We start from the raw sequence: 24509 nt of genomic DNA on the forward strand, positions 1-24509 counted from the left end.
CAAGACTATTTTTCGAACGCCCCCCCTTCTGGTCCGGCGCCGAAACAAGTAGTCAAGCCTTCCGGCTGGGGACCGAATCTACGTGGTTGGAGTCGAAACCAGGGAGCTCGAAGCCAAAACACCCTTTCCAAATCCAAAGTGTCTTTAGAGCCGAAAACCTCCGCACCGAAAGGGCAATATATTCTGGTACCCAAGTCGTCGCTGCCGAAATCGAAAGACGTTCCTCTTAGAACACAGGATCAGATTTTTGACTTTCTACCTCCTAAAACAGATCCTAGACAATCCAGATGCAGACGTGTGCTCACTAAACTGCCTCAAAAGCATAAACCACAGTCTGAGGTTATTCCATATACAATTCCACTGAAGAAGAATACTGGGACTAATCCTTCTCCTCCTCCAATACGTTCCCCTACACCACCACCTTCTCCTAAACTAGAGCCACTGTCTACTACACCGCAGGAATCTCCACCCTCACAGCCTGTTGAATATCACGAAGATAATTTAGATGAGGAAGATAATCCATTACCAGTAGACCCCTGGAGAGATTACGTTTTGATCAGCCGGCAGATAATGACCCAGATCTTTACCCTGCAAAGCCTTCCTCTCCTGATGCTAATGTATTGTATTTAGAACTGTTGGCTAGATTTGCACAGTACCATGAAGTACAATTACACAAAGAATCACTTGAGGAAGATTTCTTATTTGAAACATTAGGCAGCACACACAGGTCTACCCAGTCCCTCCCCATGCTAAAGGGCATGATGAGACATGTAGATGATATATTTAAAGACCCTCTCAGAGCTCGAATTCTCACTCTAAGAATAGACAAGAGTACAAACCTGCTCCATCTGATCCAGTATACATTAAAGGACATTTGCCTTTAGACTCCCTAGTGGTTTCAAACACTTGTAAAAGGGCTAATTCACAAACCTCTGGAGCTGCTCCCCCCTCAGATATCACACATTACAAGGCTTATGGAGTCAACAGCAATAAGATCTCCACATAAACAAATTAGAGCTACTAGCAGTCTTTCTAGCTCTCAACGCCTTCCAAATTCACCTACTAGGTGAAGCTGTCCCTGTTCGCACAGATAACACGACAGCAATGTATTCTAAACAAAAACAAGGGGGGACACATTCTCTCCAACTGTAACGTTACACAAACGTTTGAAAATGGGCAGTACACCACAGTATGTATCTCCTAGCCAAACACCTTTCAGGGGTAAACAGTCAGAACGCCGATCTAAGCAGACAGAGATAGCAAATCCACTAGTGGGAACATCATTACCAAGTTCTCCTACGGTATTTTCAACAATTGGGATTCCCTCACATAGATCTATTTGCAACATCAGAAAATGCAAAATGCCAAAGCTTTGCCTCCGGGTTACTACACCCAATATCCCAGGGCAATGCACTATTGATGAACTGGTCAGGCACATTTTTCCACGCTTTTCCGCCTCTCCCACTCGTTCCACTAGTAGTTCGGAGGCTTAGGCAAACATCCCTCACACTGATCATAATAGCTCCCACATGGGCTTGTCAACCATGGTTCACAACCCTGTTGGAGCTGTAAGTAGTTCCACACCAAAAGCTACATCTCACCTCCAGTCTCCACACAGAGCCATGGAGAAATCTGACACTCAGACCCCAAAGAACTCAACCTGGCGATATGGCTCCTGAGGTTATAGAGTTTTGTTATTTAAATCTTCCTCCAGACTGTATGAATATCCTGAAAGAGGCCAGAAGACCTACTACAAGAGTATGTTATGCAGCTAAATGGAAAAGATTTGTTATGTTGTAATAATAGCACTATCAATCCACTAGATGCTTCCATACAGAACATCATCTGTTACTTGTTACACATACAGCAATCTGGACTATCCTACACATCCATCTGCTTACATCTAACTGCAATAGCTGTGTACTTACAAATATAGACAACACTTGCCTCCATTCAGAGTACCAGTTATTAAAACCTTTATGGAAGGATTAAAAAGGGTAAATCCACCAAGACTTCCACCAGTGTGGAATCTCAACATAGTACTTACACAGTCAATGGGCCCACCCTTTGCCCCAATGCATAGGTGTCAAATGCAATTTCTGCAACCAGTAACCTTTATCAGTGAGCATGTGAGTGAGTGCATGAGTGTTTCAGTAGGTCTGTGAGTGGGTGTGTGAGTTTCCGAGTGGTCTGGGAGTGGCTGTATAAGTGTCTCACTGGGTGTGTGGGTGTCTCACTGGGTCTGGGAGTGGGTGTCGGAGTGTCTCAGTGGGTTTGCAAATGCCTGCATTAGAGTGTGTCAGTCTGAGTGAGTGCATGAGTCTGAATAGGTTTGAGAGTGTGTGCATGATTCTGAGTGGGTTTGGGAGTGCCTGCAGGAGTCTCAGAGTGTGTTTGTGAGTGAGTGAGTGCGTGCATGAGTCTGTGAATGGTGGTGTGAGTTTTTAAGTGGGTGAATGAGTCTAAATGGGTATGTGATGAATCTCTGAATGTGTATGTGAATGAGTGCATGAATCCATGTCTCGTGGGTGCCCTGGAGCTCACCCAGGACACACACCGTGTGTAGCATGGGGATGGCAGGGGAGCCTCAAGTCCCCTGGCCGTTGCTCTTGCACACAGGGAGCTGCTAGAAATGCAGATCCCTGTATGAATGAGTGCATGAATCCATGTCTCGTGGGTGCCCTGGAGCTCATCCAGAACACTCTGTGTGCAGCACGGGGATGGCGGGGGGAGCCTTAAGGCCCCCGGACGTTGCTCTTGCGCACAGGGAGCTGCTAGAAAGGCAGCTCCCTGTGTGCAAGGGCAATAGTTTCATCTGTCACTGCCCACATGGATCTGGAGTGTGCTTTTTTTTTTCTTTTCTTTTTTTTGCTTAACAGGATGTGTTGGTTCCTGCCAAGCAAAAGCAAACAGGCATGTCCTGGGGATGGGCACCCAGGAACATAGCAGCAGCCATACCCCGGGGAGATTGTGGTTCCCGGGGCCCTATGTGTCCATGGAGGAGAGGCTACGCTGCCCCGCTCCCATTGTTTTAAAACTAGTTGGCCATGGGGAGGTGAAGGTCCCCCGAAATTATTGGTGGTCTGCGCACACTCGCTTTCTTTGAGTAAGTCTCCAGAGAAGAGGTTTTGTGGATGATGGTGGCATCTTTTGTTCCCAGTTTGCCTGGGCCAGTGAGGGACTCTTTTATTTCCTTGATACTAGATGAGATAGATACAGCAAAAAAAAATAATGTGGTACTATTCATGGGCACATGATTAGGTGCTCTGGAGATATGCATGGGTGAGATCTCTGTGACCTTCTGGGATGTTGAAGCTCAACTGCGAGACATGTCCTTTGATGGTAAAAGCCTGTTTAAAGAAAAAGCTCCCTAGTTGCTCAAAACTTTAAAATCAAATAATGCATCTCCTAGTCCTAGGTCTGACTTAAACCACCAGTATACTGAAGGTTGTGGAATATAGCTAACAGCAAACTCGCCCTCCACTCCAGGAGATTTTTAGTTGAAGAAGCTCCACAGAGGAAAATGGCAACCATCCTCATCCTTGTTCCCTTTCAACCCCAAAACCTGTTTGAGCCCCAATTTCAGCTTTCTGGTAAAGTAAGACATTTGCATGAATTTTGTAACTATCAGTCTAATAGAAGTTTAAATCTCCACAATGGTGCTCCACATACCCAAGGGAACATGGGTCCATATTATTTGCTCAGAGGTAAGCACATATGTTGGTTGCTTTGGATCAATGTGGAAGATGTCGGTTTCCAGACTGAGGCATTTGTCGATCTATGCCCGGTGTCAGTAGAGATCAGTCACCATCTGTGAGAATGCAGCTTTATTTGAAAAGTTTTATAGAGCGCCAACAAGACCCAAACGGGTTACAGAGCGCTGTACAAAGGAACAAACGTTGGCATGAAGTAACAGCATTAATACAGTACAAAAAGGAAAATACGAATTACCTGAAACATAAAAAGTACATGGGGTGCAAGGGGGAGACTAAATAAATGTCACTGGTCTGCAGACTGTCTTCTTTCTTGTTTGGTCTAATGTCTCCAAGCTCTTTTGAAAAAAATCTTCCAGGAATGACACACTCTTTTTACTCTAGGACCTGCCTGATGTTGGGGAGTTGATTGTACAGGTGAATGCTGAGAAATACAACCTCCAGGCTGCGGCTATCTTAGGTGAGTCAATCATATTGTAGTTTCTAATCCCTGACAAAACATCATGCTACTAGGATAGCCCTATTAGCAGGTTGCCAGAGCAGTTGCTAGATGATAGGTGGAGCAATGAAAATAAAAATGAATGGGAGCAAAATAAAAGCAGATCTTGTATAATCAACCTTTTGCAGAACCTTGTCATGAGCAGCTGTGGATAATGTGGATGTGTTATTGAATACAAATAAATGCATTACCGTTTTACTTTGTAAGTGCTTAGTGTTTCTGCTTCTGTTTCAGATACAAACAATTCTTTTGAGACAGTTTCTCCATCTCAGGTGAAGGACGGCAAGGTAAGAGCTGCCAAGGGATGATTATTGTCATGCGCGGTAATCCTGTGCTCTCAGTAGTGTAATAAGTGGAGGAGAGGGTCAGTTTGAGCAGACAGTGAAGATCTTCCATATATTGTGGGGTAGAGCATTGATGCAGAACAGCAGTGGAGTTCTTTTAGAGGTTTAAGCGGGATCATAGGAGAGTCAGAATAACTTCAAGTTTAATGGACGTTCAAAGTAAGATAGGCATATTGCTCAATTATTCAAAGTTTAGTCAGAGGGCAGGAATACCCTAGATAGCTCATGGTAAAAATGGAGAGCATTAGCAGAAAATAAGATTTGTGTATGATTATTTTACTAGTGCAAGAAAGAAAGTTCCAGAGAGATCTTCTTAAAACCCAAGGGTTGGAAAATATAACTAACATCTCAAGTAACTCCATATTCTACTGCATTGGGTCAATTCCTCATAGACCTGTATTATTACAAAATATTTGTAGTCCTCAGACTAGGACCACTTAATACAATTTTGTTATAGTAATACATTGTAGATTTTTATTTTTTTCAGTGAGTGTGAATTTTAAGGCGTTCTTTATGTCTCTAACGAACTGCTGAGGCAATTTTAACTTAAGTAATTTTCTGTCCATGGTCCTGAAAGGAACACAATGTAACATGCCTGTAACATGGGAAAGCCTCTGCTAGGGCTGGAACACAATCTTTTAGGAGTACCCACATGGAAGTTTTATCTAGCTTTTACCTAGAGCAAATGGTAGAGGATTGTCAAATCTAAAAGAATTTCTCTGGTAAATTTCATGCACAAAGGATACAAAAGTACAATATTTCCTGGGGGCAAGGAATCATTTTACTATGGGGGATCCTCTTCCTGTCTAAGTGTGTTGTCCTTTCCCTTGAGTATTCACCTGGGCTGCACAAGCATATATAGATTTCAGAGGAGTGTACATTCCAGCTTTAACTCTAGGATAAACTCCATCAATGCTGTGTTCTTCTGACGATTATCATCCATAAAGTCTTAGTCCTCAAGGCTCACTTTTGATGGCCCCATTCTGAAGAGACCAAACATGAGACTTAAATGTTAATACAGTCTACAACAATCTTATTGACTAGAAATCTGGTTCTCTCAATATCTGTATCCACTAAGAGGGGAGTCTGTTTTTGGTATTAGATTTCGTAGAAAAGCTCCAGACAAATATCTTTGAAGAGAACCTGTATGAGAGGTACTGATGGACATTGACAAGACCCTATAGAAGAAATGGATAAACTTTTGGTTATGACTAAATACATTCTGAAGTATGTGTACACAAGCAGACACGTTTTGACAGTGTAACAAAAAGTACTTCACCACGAACATCCAGTATTGATTGGTTCTCCTGTTTTCAAAGTGCAACTCTCCTCATTTACTCCACCCTCACCACTACCACTCTAAGGAGCCAATCAGTGGAGGGACTCAGCTACCCCACATACACCCAAACAAGTGAAGGTATCATGGTTTTCTCCTGCTAGACCTAGAGGGGATCTAAAGAGAGCTATTTAAGTTTATCTTGTAAGTTCAGTCAGAAAAGGAGGGGCAACCTGGATCCGGATGGGTATGATAGTGAAAAGGAGAAATTGAATGGTACTGACGACAGTGTCAATTGAATGCCTCACTCTGTAAGCAAAACCACTACCTCTACTTCAGCGTAATGTCAATTTTTGGAAGTAGCAGGGTATTTTGAAAACGGTGTCCAAATATCTAATGTGATTGAAAAAGGATTAGTAAAAGACTTCTTTTCCTTATTATCTCAGAGGAGCTGGAAAATAAATTATTCATAGTGTACTTTTGGAGGCAACTCAAACGAAAAATATAAACCATTTAAGGATGCCTTCTTTTACGTAACCAGCTAAGATATGCCAGACTCTCATAGGGGTTGCAGCTTCCCTACAAGTGGTAGGTGTAATCAAGATTTGCATAGCAAGGCCAGTTTCTTAGGAAATAAAAAAAACTGCGTAAAATTCTAAAATACTCTTGGCTCTTTAAGTGTAATGGATAGTAGGTTAGGGCATTCTCCCTTTTGTGTGTGGTGCACACCTTGGTATTTCTGTTGTGTAGCTATGTCTTTTTGTTAGGCATGCTTAAAAGGCTAGTCTGGAACACTTAGTAAAAATAAACCAAATAGAAGTTAGGATTTATGAACCTTCATTGTATACTGATTTGCTCTAATCACGTTTAAATACCATTTTGTTTCAGTATTGTATCTTCCATAGATTATCATGCTTGAATCATTCAAGGTGTATAGGTGGGGGCCCCATGGCAACTTTACACTAGCAGCAAAAAGACCCTAGATAAGCGTCACTTTAGAAACGCACTCACCTCATAGGTAAATAATAACTCTTTGTTAAGGATGAATCTGGCTCACCACTTTAGCCCTTGAAGGAGAAAGAACTGCAAAAAAGACATATGGAAACCTCTAATACAGAGGCATTCCCTCCTCTTTAAAACGGTTTGGGGGGAGGGGGGAAATGTAAAAAGCATCTAGAAACTTTCACCACCTTCCTGATCACTAGAACGCGGACAAAAGGAAAAGGAAAGGTCACCAGAAATGGTGCCACCAGCATCTCCTAAAAAGAAAACAAACTCTGTCACACCACCGATGGTACCACTATAGACAACTCTTGACACATCCATTGATGACTGCTCCACAAAAGAGAAATTGTGACAACCATCTCCAGTCTGCAAAACCAGCGCTGTATCTCCACCACCAACAACCACCCCTTTTAATGGCTGACCCAACGTTGGCATAACTAGTCATTACTGTCGGGGTAATCTTAATGATCCTATCTATGCCTGTGCTGTCAATGGACTCACTGTAAAGCAAGCTCTAGTTGACAATTCCTCCTCAATGTTTTCAGTCAACAAGAGTTCCGGCTAGTACAACACTTAAGTCAGCAGACCTCTTACCACAACATACATCACCCAGTAAAATGCCACCACTACCTCCACAAAAATTACTGCGGGTGAAGAAAATAAAGATTAGAATACAGATGATCTTTATGAAGCATCCTACTGAGGATTTTTCCTGCATAGAGAACAGTCTGATAACTCTCATCATCCCAACTACTATAGGTAGCAGGAACAAGATTGGCCTGCAGAACACGTATGCTACAATCGTACATATGATCTTTAGGAAAGACAGTATGCACAATACTAGGAAAGGGTAATTCCTTACGTTGACCTGATCAGAGACCTCAAATTAATAAACCACTACTAGAACAGTTCCTATCAGAACACAGTTAACAACCATCATCTGCTCAGCGGACTCCACTTTTGAACATTCAGGAGCCACAGAAAGATTACCAAGCACGAAATCTTAAACTTTCTGCTTCTTTTAAACCAACCTCGCAGCTTCCTCAGAAGCTTGCCCATAAGACCCAACACGAAATACTATTACAGCCGGCAAAAGTGGTTACTTTAGGTGATGATCAGTACACAGGCATAGAAGGTGAGCTCCCACAATGTGAAGGGCAAGAGGTGATGAATGAGATGATTACATATTGCCAATAGCTGAACCCTCCACGCCTTTACCAGTAGACTTACCGCCAGACAATATTTTGAGCTTCCATACTTTAGTCAGAAAAGCATCTGAGATTCAACCTCACAGTGACATCCAAAGAAATAGATAGCTTTTTATATGATTTCAGAGAGCTATCTAGAGGGATAGTCACAAGAAATGTGTAGTCAAACTGTGACAGAAAGGAATACAATTGATGCAAACTCCTGCAGTGGTGGCTGCTGTGGTGTCCAAAATGGACAAAAATACAAAGCACCTGCAAAAGCAAACTTGTTAGTGATGTAAGCAGCACAAATGAGATCTAAAACCCTGGAACACCATGGACGGCCGGCCCGGGACCTGTGTCTGCAGAATAGATTCTTTCTGGAAAATGCTACCATTCAATGGCGGCATGTTCATCACAACATCTAATGCAATTGAAATATTAGGTTGCTATGATCTGCAAATGTGGTCAGACATTGCCCCATACCTGGATTCTTTTTCCAGAAAAGAAAAAGCAGAAGCCGATGCCTATCCTCCATGAAGGTAAGAGAACATCTAGTAAAATAATACCTTGAGTCTGGGATTTTGCCATTGTGCTGGAGTAGCAGTACTCAGCAGGCAGGGTTGACTGTGTGCAACTTCCTTTTGACCTAAAGTACAGAATTGGATCATGGACTTGCCCTTCGATGGGGAAACATCCTTTCACAGACATGTTTGTGACGCACTATAGAGTATCAAATCTAATGCAAGTACTGCCAGATCTCTTAAGACCTTAACAGTAACACCATTTTCAACCTTTTCAAGGACCAAAAGTCAGATCTTTCTACGACTAAGTACCAGCATAAAGATACCCCTCTAATCACCCTCAGCTTCAATATCACCAACACCATGGGAAACAGCAGGCCACTTACAGAATACCATCAATGAAGAGATTCAAAATCCCCTTCCAAATGTAGTGGACAGCAAACAAATCAGGACACAAACAACCGCCACTGATGGATTATTGGCACCAGCTACCCCACAGTTTGGATCCTATAGGTGGGAAAATATCTGCCTTCAGCAAACAGTGGGAAAAAGATCACCAGGGGCGATTTGGTTTTGCCTTAATTCAATACAAACATAGGTTGGAACTCACCTAAAAACATCAGATTACACCACTACCCAAAGTCAAACACAGGAATCTATCTCCCTTGCCTGTCGGCAGTGAATCTCGACGTGCTAAACAAAGGATCATCCAAGCCACTCTCAAAACATCATAAATACAGAGTTTTATTAATATTTTCCCTCATAAAAATGAAAACAGCAATGTACTGAAGACTGGTTCTGGATATGAGACAACTAAATATTTTCTAGAGAAAACAAGTCGTTCAGAGCGCCCACCTTACTGGAAGTGTTGGTGTCTTATCTAGAACAACTATTTGGCTTCACTATATTTAAAAGATGCTAATATTCTTATACCCTTTCATCCCATACACCTCAAATACCTGAGATTCGAAGTACTCAGTTGCCTCTCCTATCTGAGGTGTTCCCATCAGGCTTAAATCAGCTCCCATACTTTTTACCAAGTGCATGGCATCAGTAGCAGACCAACTTGTTGATTAAAGGTCTACCAAAACCGCAGACAAAGCTCTCGCAAAACTGTTTAAGGATTTGATCCTCACTTTAATCAAGGGCAGTCATCTATGCATCCAGCAGTGAGAACAACATATCTGGGGGATGTAATATACAGAAAGGAACAAGATCCCAAACATGGTCCAGATTATTATCAATGAATCTTATCAAAAATCTCTGTGAATGGACCTGGAAGGAATGAGTTTTGTAAGAGCAGAACCTCAAGCAGAAGTAAACCAGGTTCTGATAGACTGGATCCGGAAACTCAAAAGCAGAACTCCTGCTTGCTGGTAGGTGACGTCCTGTGGTTCCACACCAACTTCGTTCTACTCCAGAAGTGACTGCATTCAAGAACCACCCAAGCACATTGACTTCAGATCCTTTCTTTTGAGTGCCTTAATTCGAGGAACTGTAGCTCTCGTCTTTCACAAGTATTTTCACCCAAATTCTAGTTTTTACCAGTGTGCAAAAGAAAACCCTTTAGATAACACCCCAAAATAACAAGAGTTTAAACCATGTCCAGACTGTCACGAATGTCTGTGACGGACCCCCACAAGGTATATCTGGGGTCGGAGAACATCTTCATGGCCGGTTGCGACTTTGCCCAGATGAATCAAAAGTCCATACGCGACCGGAAGTTGAAACTATGCCAAAAGTCAAAAGGAAGGCACTGTTCTGCTTCTAAAGTCATTCCCACAGCAGCTTCTTGTCACAGTCAAAATCTTTGGGAAATCCAATAAGAAGCACAGGAAATAAAAGGGGGGGGGGGGGTCAGCTCTGGTGCCAGCGGTGGTTCTGCTGCTACTCCCTGCACTGGTTCCATTCATATCGATGCCACAGCAGACTTCTCCGGTGCTGGAAGAGGAGCCATTACCTCTAGTGGTCTCCGACTTCGAGCTGGTTTCATCTCAACTGAGGCCATGCTCCGACTACCACTGGAGTGCAGCCTACAGCCAGTCATTCTGAGCCTGGTACCTTACCTTTGCAATGCGGCAGAGCTCATACTTTATATTAGCTCTTTGACTCTGATTCTGATGATGATGACTATGATGAGATGGATGAATTAACCCCTCACATTACAATGAAGATAATTAGTTTGCTGAATTGCTGGACGCCAGTGATCTGGAAACCTCCCAAAACACCGAAATAGTCTCTCATGCCAGATCTTGCCACAGAGGTGAGTGCCTCTTTTACTTTGGTCATAAGGCGAGTTGCAGAAGTCCTTGTCCTGCAGTTCCCTACAATGAAGGCTAAAACTAACGTTCAGATGCAGGTTCAACTTTGTATGATGCAAGATCAGACATTTCCTCCAAGTGTGGCAAGAGATCACTTCGGAAGCATGGGTCTCGCAACTTGTCTAGCGAGGCAGCACTCTCCCATTTATTTCATGTCCACTTTGCAGCAGGAAGTGCAGGCCCTTTTGTCCAAAGGGACCATAGATGGTATTCTGGTTGCAAAAATAGGAACTAGGAGGTTTCTCTCACTACTTCCATGTGCCTGGCCAGACACCTGCTGAATCTCTCTTGCAATTCCATGAGATCATAATGGATACCATCTTGGGCACTTGGGCAAACCATGTCCTGGGTACCCAGTCAACAGGCAGGTAGCTTACCTTCACAGCCCAGCACTAGGCGATCCCGACTTCTTAAATCAACACCATATGCCTGAGAGTTTAGTGATCCAGGTGTCTGCACCAATAGAGTCAGCCCTAACATATTGATCTGATGGAGACATCTAGCCGCAGATTCCTTAACTTAGAATATCCCCAGGCGACCTACTGGATCTGGAAAACTTTCCGCAGCAGCACCTCTGCGCGCCGGGAAGGGGGTTGGTGCCGCACTCCCCCGCCCTGACGTCGCTCACGAACGTGATGTCAGCGGAGCCATATAAGCCCCTCCCGGCGCGCTGACGTCAGTTTTCGTTGGAGAAACTTTTCCGTGCCACAACGCGGAGCGACCGCAAAAAAACAGAGTATGGGAACAGTGTGCGAAAAAGATGATAAAGAAAAAGAAATTGAATGGTGAAAAACAGCACCATAAAGCACAGTGCCAAAAACTGTATACTGAAAAAGAGTGAAGGGAAAGAGCAGAGCACTGTTCTGAGAATCAACCCCGCAAGGCTAAACCCTCCCCGGAGGCAAAACATGTGAAAAACATCATGGCAGACAAAGTCTGCATCCACAATATACAACTGTGAAGCAATGACAATCCAGCACAAGTTGGCACCAGAAAAGGACGTTGTATTCCCTGTAAGGGACCTATAGACTGAGGCAGATCCAATAGACTTCAAACTAATAGACTGCAGGCGAGAAAGAGACCCCAAGGCGATTGAGAAAAGTGGGGGGGTGGGGCAGAACATGTGTAGACCCCACACTGGACAACCCAGGCGTTAATGATAGTGAGGACAGTGATCTCCGTGCCCATTTGGATGTCTGTTGTACTGTATTCAATACCTTGACGACTGGCCGTTAAAAGTGGGCTTGCCCCAGGCAGTTGTAGACCACTTGCAGAAGACTGCAAACCTAGAGTGGAGCACTTGATTCCTGTATGTGTTTCTGCTTCTTCCCCTGTTGGCTCAAGTTCTGAAGACAATCAAGACTGATTCATCCTCGTGGCTCCGGATTGGGGCAGGAAGGTTTGGTATCCAGGGTTTCTGAGCATGAGCAACTTTTCTCCAATTAAGGTGCTGCTTCAGGAAGATCTACTTTCACATTAACAGGACTGGTTCTTGTGCTTAGCCCTCTGTACTCTGCGCCACCTATGCATGGAGAATAAGCAGGGGCAGCTAGTTTTCTTCGATCTTACTCATGAAGCTGTTAATATAATTCTCTGAGAAAAACAAGGGGGACCCTATAAGTGGCTGTGGACCAAGGGTTTGAGTCAGTTTCAAAAGGACAACGGTGCAAAGCACTTTCAAAAATACAGTAAAGATAATAAGACAAGCTGTGATGAGCTGCTTATATTTCTATCCAAGTCCAGCCAGACATGGATTTTATTTTCATAACAATAGTGGAATAGTATAATACATAAAAGACATTTCGAGAGCACAATCCTGTGCTTTTACCACAGAACAGAGAAGGTGAAGAATAAAGAATAGTTATAAGGAGAGGAAGATATCGCAGGCAAGAGAGGAGTGAGCAATCTGGACACTTTTGGATTGAAGTTACAAGTGTTTTGCCAGAGTAGTACATACAGGAATTAGATACACAATGGTTTTACTGTATAACTACTGTTAAAAGTCGACGTTTCGATCCCGCGCTCAAGGGTACAAGGGGATCATCATTAGGACTGTACAATTTAAGTATGCCTGGTAAAAACAATCATGCGCCTGTATGAAGAACAAAACAGGGAAAAAGAGAAAGTTTTCAATTTTGAAAAGAGTTTTCAAAGAGAGAGTCAACAATGCTAAAGATCATTTTCTCAAAACTAGTTGACATAAAGCAACATCAAAGTCGTACTTGCAAGATCTTAGGCTGGTAGGCAAGTCCTGCAGTTGCAGGTGTGACCAAAACTTCCACCAGAATTTAATCAGTCACGTTGGATGTTTCTGCAGCCCTGTCTCTTGCAAGCCTTTTTTAGATCTCCATGATTTTATTGGCAAAAAAAGTTGCCAGAAGGGCTTACAAGGGAACAATGTCCAATACACAGCTACTCTGAGAAAAGGAGCTGCTGATGCAGAACGTCTGTTCTTGTGAGCACAGTTGCAGTCCATGGGTCATTATATGTGGCCATTACCTCCTAAAGTGCGGCCTTCTATTGGATCAGCTCTACAATTCTCTAGCGTCTTTGGTTATATGTTATGTTATGTTAAAATAGTTTTATATAGCGCACACGGAGAGTGTCCTGGCGCTTTAATAGAAACTAAGAAACAGACATCGGGGGCGAGAACCTTCGCTGGACAAGGATCCTGCGGAGAGCCGGATTTGAGTTTAGAGATCAGATCCAGAGAGGAGGCAAAAGAGAGAGAGAGGGGAAAGTAGTCAGGACAGGACCATCACCCGGGAGTGATGCAGAGATAGGGGCATATATATCTGAGGGGATCACCAGAGTGGAAAGGGGAAATGAATCTTGGATAGTTTTGGACGTGAAGAAAGTGGCCATAAGAGACACCCAGGGTTCGGAGTGATGATGTGTGGGCAGAGCCGAGCTGGGAGAGATGAATTCCTTGACAATAAGGAAAATGTCCTTACTGGCAATAGCAGCAGCCTCTATTCTGCGAGCCAGATAAGCTTTCTTCTCCACCAAAATACTACCATGATATCCCTTGATGGCCTCCCTATAAACGATCTTATCCAAGGGGTCGTAATGGCGGCGCCAGGCTCTTTCCGCTTTCTTACAGCTACAGTGCAAAACAGCCAGGGAAGCTGAAAACCAAGGGGCAGATGTCCGAATACAATTTTTGCGGACAATAGTGACAGGGGCTAGTTCGTCAAAACGCTCGGTCAGCCAGCTCTGCAGGCGGTCTATATCAACCTCAAGACTGCCTGACACCTGGCAGGGATGTAAAGTGAGAGCTTGAGCCAGCATGTCCGGCGATACTCGACTGAAAGCTCTCGACGTTTGACGAAGACACTCTGAGGGTCGAGAAGTGGACTTGTTAGTCAAGGGAAACTGGAATTTGATAAGATAATGATCTGAGCATAAAACTGGTTCAGGGGGAGATACAACAATAGGAGTTGTAGAAAACACCTGGTCCAGGGTATGCCCTTTATTGTGTGTGGGCGTGGTAATAAAGGGAATAAGGTCTAGAGGGGCAGTTGCATCCATTAGCTTGACGGTGTCTGCATCAGAACTTGTGTCCATGTGAATGTTGAAATCCCCCAACAACAGGCACTGATCTGTTTTTAGACATATAGCCGCAGGGTAAAGGTCTCCATAAAATGAACTTAAGGGTCCTGGGGGTCTGTAGACTAAGAGCCCTGCACAGGTCTGATGTGGGGATATGGATAGAGAAAACCCCAAAGATTCACATCCCGAGATGTCGTCGGTGGGAACTAAAACACAAGGGAAGCTTTTGTCAACTATCGGGGCTATCCCACCTCCTCTGCCCTGAAACCTGTCTTTCCTGAAGATGACATAATTTGGGGGGATGGCTGCCGCAAGGTCAGGTCCCGAACAGGCCCGAGCCAAGTCTCGGTGAGGAAAAGACATAAAGGTTTAGAGTCAACTAGAAGATTATAGATATCCTGAGAGTGTTTGCTGAGATCGTATTAAGCAGAAGGCAGGATAGAGATTTGGGCGGTTCGCGGGAAGACAGAGCTGGCGGTCCAGCCAGGCCCCATCCACAAGCAGAGCAGCGTTTTTTACAGGCATACTTCCCAGGAAAGTTTTTATGACAGTTGCCTGCATTTCCTCGTAGGGAAAGAAGCTCCGCAGAGGTGTAGGTACTTATACTTTGCAAGAACGACCGAATAGAGAGTGGTAAAAGAGCACCGTCCGCTTCCGAGACGCTGACGGGCGCAGACGGGCTTTCCTTAGGCGCTCCTTTGGTGCGATAGTAGGCGCGCCCGCACCGCGCGTCTGCTGTGCGGAAAAAGGCGCCTCTAGTTTTATACCAACCAGGCTACAGGTAAGAAGACCGCCCCACTGGTCGACCGACCAGCGTGTCAGCAATCCTTCCTAAGATGGCCGCTGCAGCCTCCCAGCCTACCAGTCCCAGCATGCCTTGCGGTCCCTAGTCAGCCCAGCAAGGTATGGGGAAAGGTGATAGTGAAATTCCACCGCGATGCTGTTGCCACCCAGCAAGGCGAGGAAGTGCGGTGAGAAAGGTGCAAAAGTCAGGGGCAGGAGACCACCCGGCTAATTCGCCTCAGGTGGGAAAAAAAGAAGAGAGCAGGGAGAAGGGAGGTATGCCGTCAGGTAAGGCAGAGACGAGAGAAACACAGCGCTAGCAGTCAGCGCGCTAACTGGAACAAAGCAGCACTATCCAAACGCGCTCGCAGTCAGCACGCGATAGCACTAATGCAGGCACACAGGATGAAATTAAAAATAAAGTTTAAAAAGCACTATCGGTCAGCGCAAGTAACGAATGATTAAAAAAGCACAGCAATGATCCTGAATGCCTTAGTCCCAAACGCACCCAGCATCCGCCTCCTATTGCAGCGGGGAAGGGTGATCCTTACTAAAAGAAGACTTGACAAATATTCCTGACAAAGTAAATTTCTATGTGTTTTACATATGAATGACATTCACCAAGTTAATTAATTTGGTTTTAATACTGCATTTCTTAACAAGAATTGATTTTCACGTCTGGTATTTGTCGCAGGTCCTTTTTATTCATCTAAGCCTTGCCCTTTCCATTGGGAATCTGCTCAATACACCCCCCCCCCCCCCTTTGTTTTGGTGCATTCACTCACCCTCACATTTTTCTCTTCCTCTTTCCTTCCCTGTTATCCCCCCCCCTCTCTCCCCCCCCTAGTCCAGTCTTAACATAAGCATAGTCTCTCGCTCCAGGGAGAGATCGCAAAGAGGGCACTTGAAGGATCTGTGACTGCCCCCCTTTCTTACTCTGAGCCTATCCCAAGGCTGGTCCTGACACACCCTGAGTTTCTCTGGAAATTGTTGACACTGCAGCAGGTCGAGGCCTTCAAGGAGGTTATGATGCAACTACTTTAGATAATTTCGGGCTTATCTAGAGCACCTCCAGACCCCAAAGACCTGCCCTGGCGCAGATTGGCCTCGCTGCTCCCCTCCCAGCATGCACCAGCCCACACCTCTACACTTGAGCCAAAGGCCACTTTGATTCTGACTGCTCTGATGCTACTCTGTGCTCCAGAGGTTTCAACTCTGATCCATATTTCAGATCGAGAGACGACTTTAGCTTGAAATAATTAAGGAGCAGGCCTGGTCTGGGAAGACTCTAGGACAATGCCGCTACTCTGACACCATTACAACCGAAGGCTAACAGTGTTATTTGGAATGTATTCTGACACCACCCAGGGCCTTCAAAATGTGTCTCATGATGATGATGAGGAAATTGAAAATGTACTTCTTCCTCGTTGCACTGCGGATACAGTTATATGTTTAGACTTGCGAAAAATGCTAGTGGCCTGGATTGTTGTCTGTGACCGAGTTGCACTCCCCAATATGGCCATCTTACAGAGCATCTTTTTTAGGGTGGTGATCCGCACCTTCCATAAAGGTGCATAAGTGATGAACCTTCCGTTTCCGATTGTAGAAACCAAGATAAATCTACTAATTGCCTTGTCCTGCGACTTTAGAGACCTTTCTGTTCTTTAATGAGGCTCTGACAGAGGAATTGACTGATCTAAGCTGTTCTCTGCTCTGCTAGTGAGTTGCACTGTACCTAGGAATCCTAGGCTTGCTCCTGGGGACCCAGCATCCAATTCCTGAGACCTTGGGGGTTTAACTTTCCTCTAGCCAGGTCAATCCTAATGCCTTCCCTCACTGCCCTGCCAGACGGTGAATCTAAGCGCATTCATATGTTTTGCAAGATAGTTTCTTCATCTGCCAATTTAGCATTGAGGACTCTGAACAATCTGTCTCCTGAGGCAGTATACACACTTCTTCTGGGATAATCCAGAGAAATTTCGCCCACCATTCCTAAGAAATTCAGGAATTCGTTTGCACAAATGATCCATAATGGACAGGACAAGACTTAAGTACACGATGAAAGCTGGTCTGGACACAACAGGCTGTGTGGGCCATGCCATTGACACCAGTGTAATGGTCTAACGGTATGCATCGACACTCGTCGCAGGTTTTTCTGGTGATGTGCAGGCCTCCGTTAAGGAAATGCCACATAATGGATCAAAGCTTTTTTTCTGTATCAGAGTGCTTCAAAGACAGCCATGACTCTGGTCAGGCTGTCTTTTTTTAAAGGTTCGGGTGGGATGTAATCCAATCTACTCATCACACCTACCTAGGACTAGGGTGCAGAATAATAGTGGTCTCTGTCCCTGCCCTTTGAAAGTTAAATATACCCTTATACATTTTCTTATGGACTGCGACTTTTATCTCGCAAATCAAATCAAGTTTTTAAGACCTGTTTTCTAAATATGATGCTCTTCATAGGAACAAAGCGGTGGAGTTATTGTCTGAGATGCGACATCTAGATGTGGCAGTTGGGATTGCTCGGTTTTTACGATCTGTCAAACTGAATTTTAAAAATGTAATGGGTTGGGGGCCGGGGCAGCGAGGGGGGTCATTCAAAGGTTTTAATTGTTAAGTGTGTTTTTAGAATGTTTTATGGACAATTGTCTAAATAAATGTGTTTCTGAACCGTGAACCTTTCTTTTAGGGTAGACTGTCGCTAATTTATTTTTTCATTACAATATCATTTTGTAATTATATGCGTTGCTCAAAGTTGGTCTGAACTTATTTTTGAGTAAAGAGATTACTTGAATTGACTTGTATAGCATTGCCTCATTTTAAAGTGCATCTGTCCACTTGCTCACTTCTACCACTATAGATAGAAATGGGCAGTTCCTATGGTCTATGTCAGTGACAACTGATCCTGAATGAGCAGACTTATCAAAACTCCAGGTTTTTTATACCACCACAGTGCTTGCTAGTTTTGCCCAGTCACCTAAAGTGGAGTAAACGCTGCAACTGTCTTTCTACCAATCATTGATTCTTTTTTAAACTGCAGCACAGCTATATGTAACAGTACTCATCCTCTCCCTGTATGACTTGCACTGCATGTTACTAAGCTTACCGAAGCCGACCAGTGTCTTCTATCCGTCATGTACTGTGTTACTATGTGTATCCAATTCCCTTGTTATGCTGGTATATTTGTTGGCAGTTAGTCCTTGTACGACCCTTATGTGTGTTGCTTGAGTTCCTTCATGTTGCTTCTGGTCTTTAGTAGTATTTTCCTAGGGAAGTCGCACCTGCCCGAATGATCAATATACAACCAGCTCTTATTGACCTTCTGTGATTTTTTTGTTTTTAATGTATATCCTTCACAAAGGTTTATAGTGAACTCCTAGGCAAATTCATAAAGCTAAAATGTGTTTTGTTTTGCTGCATCCATATGAAACATTTCACTTTGACAATTTATTTCTCAAGTGTCTATATGTCACACCAAAAAATGGTTATGTAGAAGATACGCTTTGCAGAAAATGTTTTGCTCCAGTGACAATGGTACATTTGTAGTGACATTTTCTGCCTACAGTTCCCAGATTTGATGTATTTGATTATATTGACGGTGATCTTGCTGTATGGAAACTTTGCAGACGGTGAAAATAGTGAACTTAGCCAGAAAAACTAAAATAACAGTTGCATAGCCATATCTTAGCAGCATTCAGTTCAAGGTGCTGCTTTATAGGTTTACAGGTTAATTTATTATTTCCTTCATTTGGCACTGGCTTACCTGTGTTTTCTTTACTGTGTGCTGAAATACTTTTCTCTTTTTCTCCCCCTGTGCAGCCTCTGGCCGAACGTTTAGAAAACTTTGTGCTGGACAGTACTCTAGTTGGCAAGCAAGCAAAGTTGGTGCACTTCCCCCCGGATTTCCAGCCCATTCCCTGCAAGCCTTTATTCTTCGACTTGGCCCTGAACCATGTGGCACTACCGCCCCTGGAGGACAGAGTGGAACAGAAGGCCAAGAGTGGCTTGACAGGCTACATTAAGGGCATCTTTGGATTCCGAAGCTAACTCTAGCCCTCTCCGGAGGAGAGGAAGAAACAGGGGTGGGAGGGAGATTTTACACCTGGAGAGACTACAGCCTTATAATAAAGTGGTTATTACTTTTTCCCCCAGAAAGAACACTTCGTTAAAATTCCACTATTGAACTACTGGGACATGCCTTTGTTTTTACAACTTGGCTTTTCAAAAAGACTATAGCTCTGTTCTACTCTGGGCATATGTTGACATCTGCCTTACTATGCTTATATCACTGCAATGATGCTGTGTGCACGCTTCTGGGTTTTCTCTTTAGCTCACTGAACCAGATTAAGCTATGCTTACATCGCAATCAATCACAGTGCACAGAATCATTTGTTGGCGATAGCTGCTAATATGTTTTTGTTTGATAAAAGACTTTAAATGGGGTTGTATTTGGCATTTAAAGCAAACTATTCCAGCGTGAAGGCTACTGTTAAGTGTGCCTTGATATACAAAAGGCATTCCAACAGTCTCCCTCCGGACGGTTTTTATCATGCCATGATTGAGTGTAAATGCCTCTAAATGATGGTGATAAGGGTGATGTGGATACCTTAGCAAATCACCTTGTTCATACCAAACCTCCTCAACCAGACGTCTGCTTAGAAGAGGATCAGGCCAAGGAACTTTATCGGCTTCTCTAGTTGGAGCAGACTTATTATACTGTAGAAGATGTTCTTACAACCCGAAAAAATCGTATCCGGGCACTTTGCTGACATAGGATTGCTTGTGCTTGCATAAATAGGAAACAGCCTTTTTTTCCAGGTGAGGAATAGGTATATCGCTTTGAAGTGTAGGGCCAGCTTAAATTATCATAAATGTTTTATGTTTATGCATTTAAATCCTCAGTCTTAACAGTATATTGGCACAGAAATATCATCAGTTAGTCTTCAGATATAGAGGAACCCATGATTCTCTCCCGCCTGCACGTTCTCACTGGTACACAGCCGAGAGTTTTCGCTGCATTAATCACTACACGGCTTTCTGAGCAGCATTATGTGTTGTTCCTGATCTTAGATCTCACATGCCTGGCAACTGATGTTAATGTATTGTAATTCATCCCTTTGTAGCTCTTTGGGAGCGTAACTCCACCATACTAAGCAATGTTTGACTGAGTGGAAAGCTGGCACAAAGGTCACCTTACAATGCCTTGCTTTGTAAATCATTATAGTGACCGTCTCTTAAGCTGATGATCAGGTGCTGTTTTTGAACCTGAATTGGATACTAATGACTTTAAAGAATGCAGCCGCTCTAAACTTAAACTTTCTCTGTTGCTTCTTGGTTGATAGAGAGAATTAGCACTACTTTTGTTTGCCTGTCCAGGTTTATGTTGTTTGTTAGGCAGATCTATCAGATACTGGAAATATGGGCAGCATTTGAACTTTTGCTTTACCGCTGTAGTATTTCATTTGGAAGGTTAATTCTCAGCTCTTCATACAGGCAGCAAGACAGTGTAGTTTACCATGGGGAGTGTGTGTTTGGTGACATCGTTCCTGCTAAAGCCTTCTCCAGCCAAGGTCAGTGTAGTTTTTGGTCACTATTGAATGAGAGATGTAGGATCCTTGTTAAGGGTAGATATTTCCCATAGTGATGGACTAGAAAGATATTTAGTTCCATCCTCTTTGCTGCCAGATGGTCTCTTTAACGGTATTTAACATTTGACAACTAAAGATGCCCTTGTCTAAATGTATTTCACCAATAAAATACAATCAAATAAACTGTAGATGGCAACACAGTTTAACGCCCTAGGACATTTGAGAACTAACTGAATGTTGTTTTTTCAAGCTGTCAGTCTTGTGTGGAATCTACTTGACATAATCAAACTATTTTTAATGACCTATGGAAAAACTGGCAATAGTCTCATTGATTGCGCCTGATTCTGCTCAACCAAATCTGGTTTGGAGGCATCATGGAAGCAGAAAGATGGTTTATGTTGTGCTGCTCCTTGGCTCCCAGTTATACTTGATGGGGGGGAAAAGAACAATGTTTTGTAATCCCTAAAACCTACCATTCTGAGCTAGACTCAGTGTAAACAAAATTATAAATATTTAAGTTTTAAAGTTATGATCTTTAAGTCTTCCTTTCGCTCCCTCGATTAGTTGCAGTGTGTTCTGGAATAAATTCAGAAGGGACTGCATTTGTTTCTTCTTAGTCAGATGGTTAGCAGCTGAATATATTTTTTTGTTTTCAGCCGCTGAAGATATAAGTAGCAATAAAATAAAAGCTACTTGGATAATCCTTTTAACAGCATTGTGGTTAATATTTGTGTTCTTTCTTTTTCTTTGACTGTTTGTTTTTCTACTGGTTATCTTTCAGGTTCATGTGCTCCATAATACAATAGTTTCACCAGAAAAGGTTCATTTTTTTCTGCATGTTTAACAGCTCAGATACCCCTACTGACGGATGAAAGAAATGATTGAAAATAAAATCGATCATTAGCACATTAATGGTGAGATTGCGACCTGGGTCCTCTTTAAAAAGCTTAGCATAATCAGATCAGAAAATGCTTTATTCGATTTTAAAAATTAATAAAATTAAAAGAGAATACAAATGTAAAAAAAGCCCAATGGTAGCACATTGATACCCTCGATCAAGGATCTATTTGTGCCCGCTCGGTGTAACATTTCTTGCACTAGCACAGGGGAGCCTAAAGATAGTACTACGCAATCCCCTTTAAAAGACTTTCTGGTGGGGCCCACCCATTGAACCCGTCTTATCATTTTGAAAGAATCAAACCTATCTTGAGTCAAACCACTTTTTGTCCCTAAGTAATGTAAATATTTATTCCTCAACGTCATCCAATTTTCTTTATCTGCATCATTTAACAGAGGCACATTTGTCAAAACCACTGTAAAGGGAGCCGCAGCCGGTGGAAGATTTAAATTAACGTAGTTTAGTGTGGACACTTGTTTGCGAGTCCTTCGTGTTCCTGGGCTGGTGTAAGTATCTACTAGGACCTGCAGAACAACTAGATATCTCCATATCCCTAGACTCTATACCACAACTGGGGGCACAATCAACTGTTGACTGATTATAGTTTTTAACTAGGCCCCACCCCTTTCTGGCTCTTCTTGTACGTCCTTTAGTTGCCCTATAATTAGTGCCAGGTCGAACTAGATAGTTTCGAGTCTTTTTGCCAGGGTACCAATGGACTCTTTAATAAAAGTGGTTAAATCTAATAATACGTTTGTGATTCCAGTCATATTATTTTCTGCTTGGCCTTTATTTTTACTTTTGATTTTAACAGGGCTTGCACGTTCTTTAACTATATTAATGGGTGGATTATCCTTTGCGTGTGTAGACTTAACCTTCGAATAAGGTTTTGTAATTTTTGGGGTGGGGGGCCTCATGAATCTATGGTGGTAAGGATGAATATACACAACCGTTCTGTAATTCCACAGGGGTCTTTGTTGAATTAGGTTTTAAGGGCCCCTCAGACGGGCTATGGTTGGAAGAGTGAGCTTTACTAGTGTCGATCGTGCTATATGGCTCTTTGTTCAAAGCTTCATTTACATTCAAAATTTGCTTTTCTAGAACGCCCACTGCCCATGACAAGTATTTCATTAGGGACATACTATTTACCTTAGCCTGTTTTGATTTTTGGCCTTTATTTGAACACTGTAATTTTCTTTTCCCCATGTTAAATCCAAAAATGCACCACCTGTCCTAATGACAAAACGGTCTTAATCCCACGTAAGTCTCCTGCACAATAATCGTTTGATAAAAAATAAAACGAATAGGAAGTCCTCCACTAATGATAAATATAACAAGAATAAACAGTATTCAAAAAAAAAGAAAAGGAAATAAGAGTTCAGCTGGCCACAATCTCAAGAAGCCCTAAAACCCCCCACACCAGTCGATCAATAACAATGTCAATAAGCCGGCATTGGTAGTTCTGATAAAAAACGAGGAGCCGGATATATAGTCAGGCGATGGTATTACTATTTACCGCAAACAGAAAGGCATAAATATTTCCGCCAAGGAACCAAAAGCCATGTCCCATCCCAGCCTCTTCTGGCCGATGGCGGCCAAGGACGGGCCATGGCGAGCCCGTGCCGCGGGGGGCTCCCTGACTATTTTAAAGGAGAGCTGCGGGTCGTCTCGCAGCTCTCCTTTTAGCCAGACCGCACTGCCTTCTGGGGGATGTAGTGCCTCAGCAGTCTGCGGTCCGCGAGGATAGCGCGAGGATGGCAGAAACACAAAGTTCTCCACGAGGGTCTCTGGGCAGCATGGCAACAAGGCAATGGAGGCACAACAGGAGGTAACAGGATTCCAGAAACTGGCAGGCGCATCCAGCGCCGCAGGGGCTCCCTGACGATTTTATCTGCTGGCGCGGGTCCTCTCGCTGCTCTTCTCGCGAGACCGCACTGCCTTCTGGTGGATGTAGTGCCTCGGCAGTCTGCGATCCACGAGGTTAGGGCGAGGATGGCAGCAGCACAAAGTTCTCGGCGATCAGAGTCTTTCACTTTTATCATCTATTTGTCTTGCTAATCTTTCCCTAAACTACTGATGATTTTTGTAAAATCCTTCCTGCAATAAATAAATCTGGAAATGCAGCTAAGACAGCCTTGACCCTACTACCCACACCCAAATCACCATCAACCACAGGCGCGTTTCAGATCTCTCCATTACATTCAGGATTGAGGTCAAGCTTATTCCAACTTTGGCAATGACCTACTTGACCTCACACTGTCCAGTTTTTGTGGTTGATATGGCCCAAAAACAGCCCTTCTTAAAATGTAAATAACACCAATAAAGTTGCTGACAGAGGAGATGTCTGCTTTTCCTTCTAAAGAGATGAAGAGCGTGGGGAGCACTCCGTTGTATTTTGCAACTATTCAATTTATCCACTGGTGCAACGATTAATCAGGGTAGTCACTCCTGTGCTATGAACTGGTAGTTATGATGGGTTATCGAGCCCACCTAATCGTGCACTGTTCACTTAGCGCTCCGCGCTTTAATTATTTATCTCACACATTTTCATTGACTTATGATTATTTTTATTCTTGTTTTCAGATTATTGATCTTGTGAATCTACTTGTTTGTTATTTTCATTTTTTCATAACACAAGCATATAATACTTTTACTCAATTCACATTATTATTAGTACATTTTTACATTTTCAGTACTTTCGCTTTACATATATTTACAATCAACATGAATAAACAGTGAGCCCAATGCATTTCGGCACCTCTGTGGTGCCTTCATCAGGGGCGGGTCTGAAATGACAAACATGTGAAAAGTTTATGTGA

At 43.3% G+C, this 24509-nt stretch overlaps 1 protein-coding gene across 2 annotated transcripts in view; it reads left to right on the top strand.

Moving 5' to 3' along the window:
• Positions 1–21502, top strand: part of SRP68 (signal recognition particle 68) — a 280497-nt gene extending 258995 nt beyond the window's left edge. For both annotated transcript variants that reach the window (XM_086930712.1, XM_086930713.1), the window contains exons 14-16: positions 4098–4173; positions 4447–4499; positions 19024–21502. In XM_086930712.1, the coding sequence (XP_086786838.1) occupies positions 4098–4173; positions 4447–4499; positions 19024–19251 (357 nt within the window). In that variant the 3' untranslated portion in view covers positions 19252–21502. The remainder of the gene's footprint in view (positions 1–4097; positions 4174–4446; positions 4500–19023) is intronic.
• Positions 21503–24509: the final 3007 nt, after the last annotated feature.

This window comes from Lissotriton vulgaris, chromosome 7 (genome assembly GCF_964263255.1).
Source record: "Lissotriton vulgaris chromosome 7, aLisVul1.2, whole genome shotgun sequence".
NCBI lineage: Eukaryota > Metazoa > Chordata > Amphibia > Caudata > Salamandridae > Lissotriton > Lissotriton vulgaris.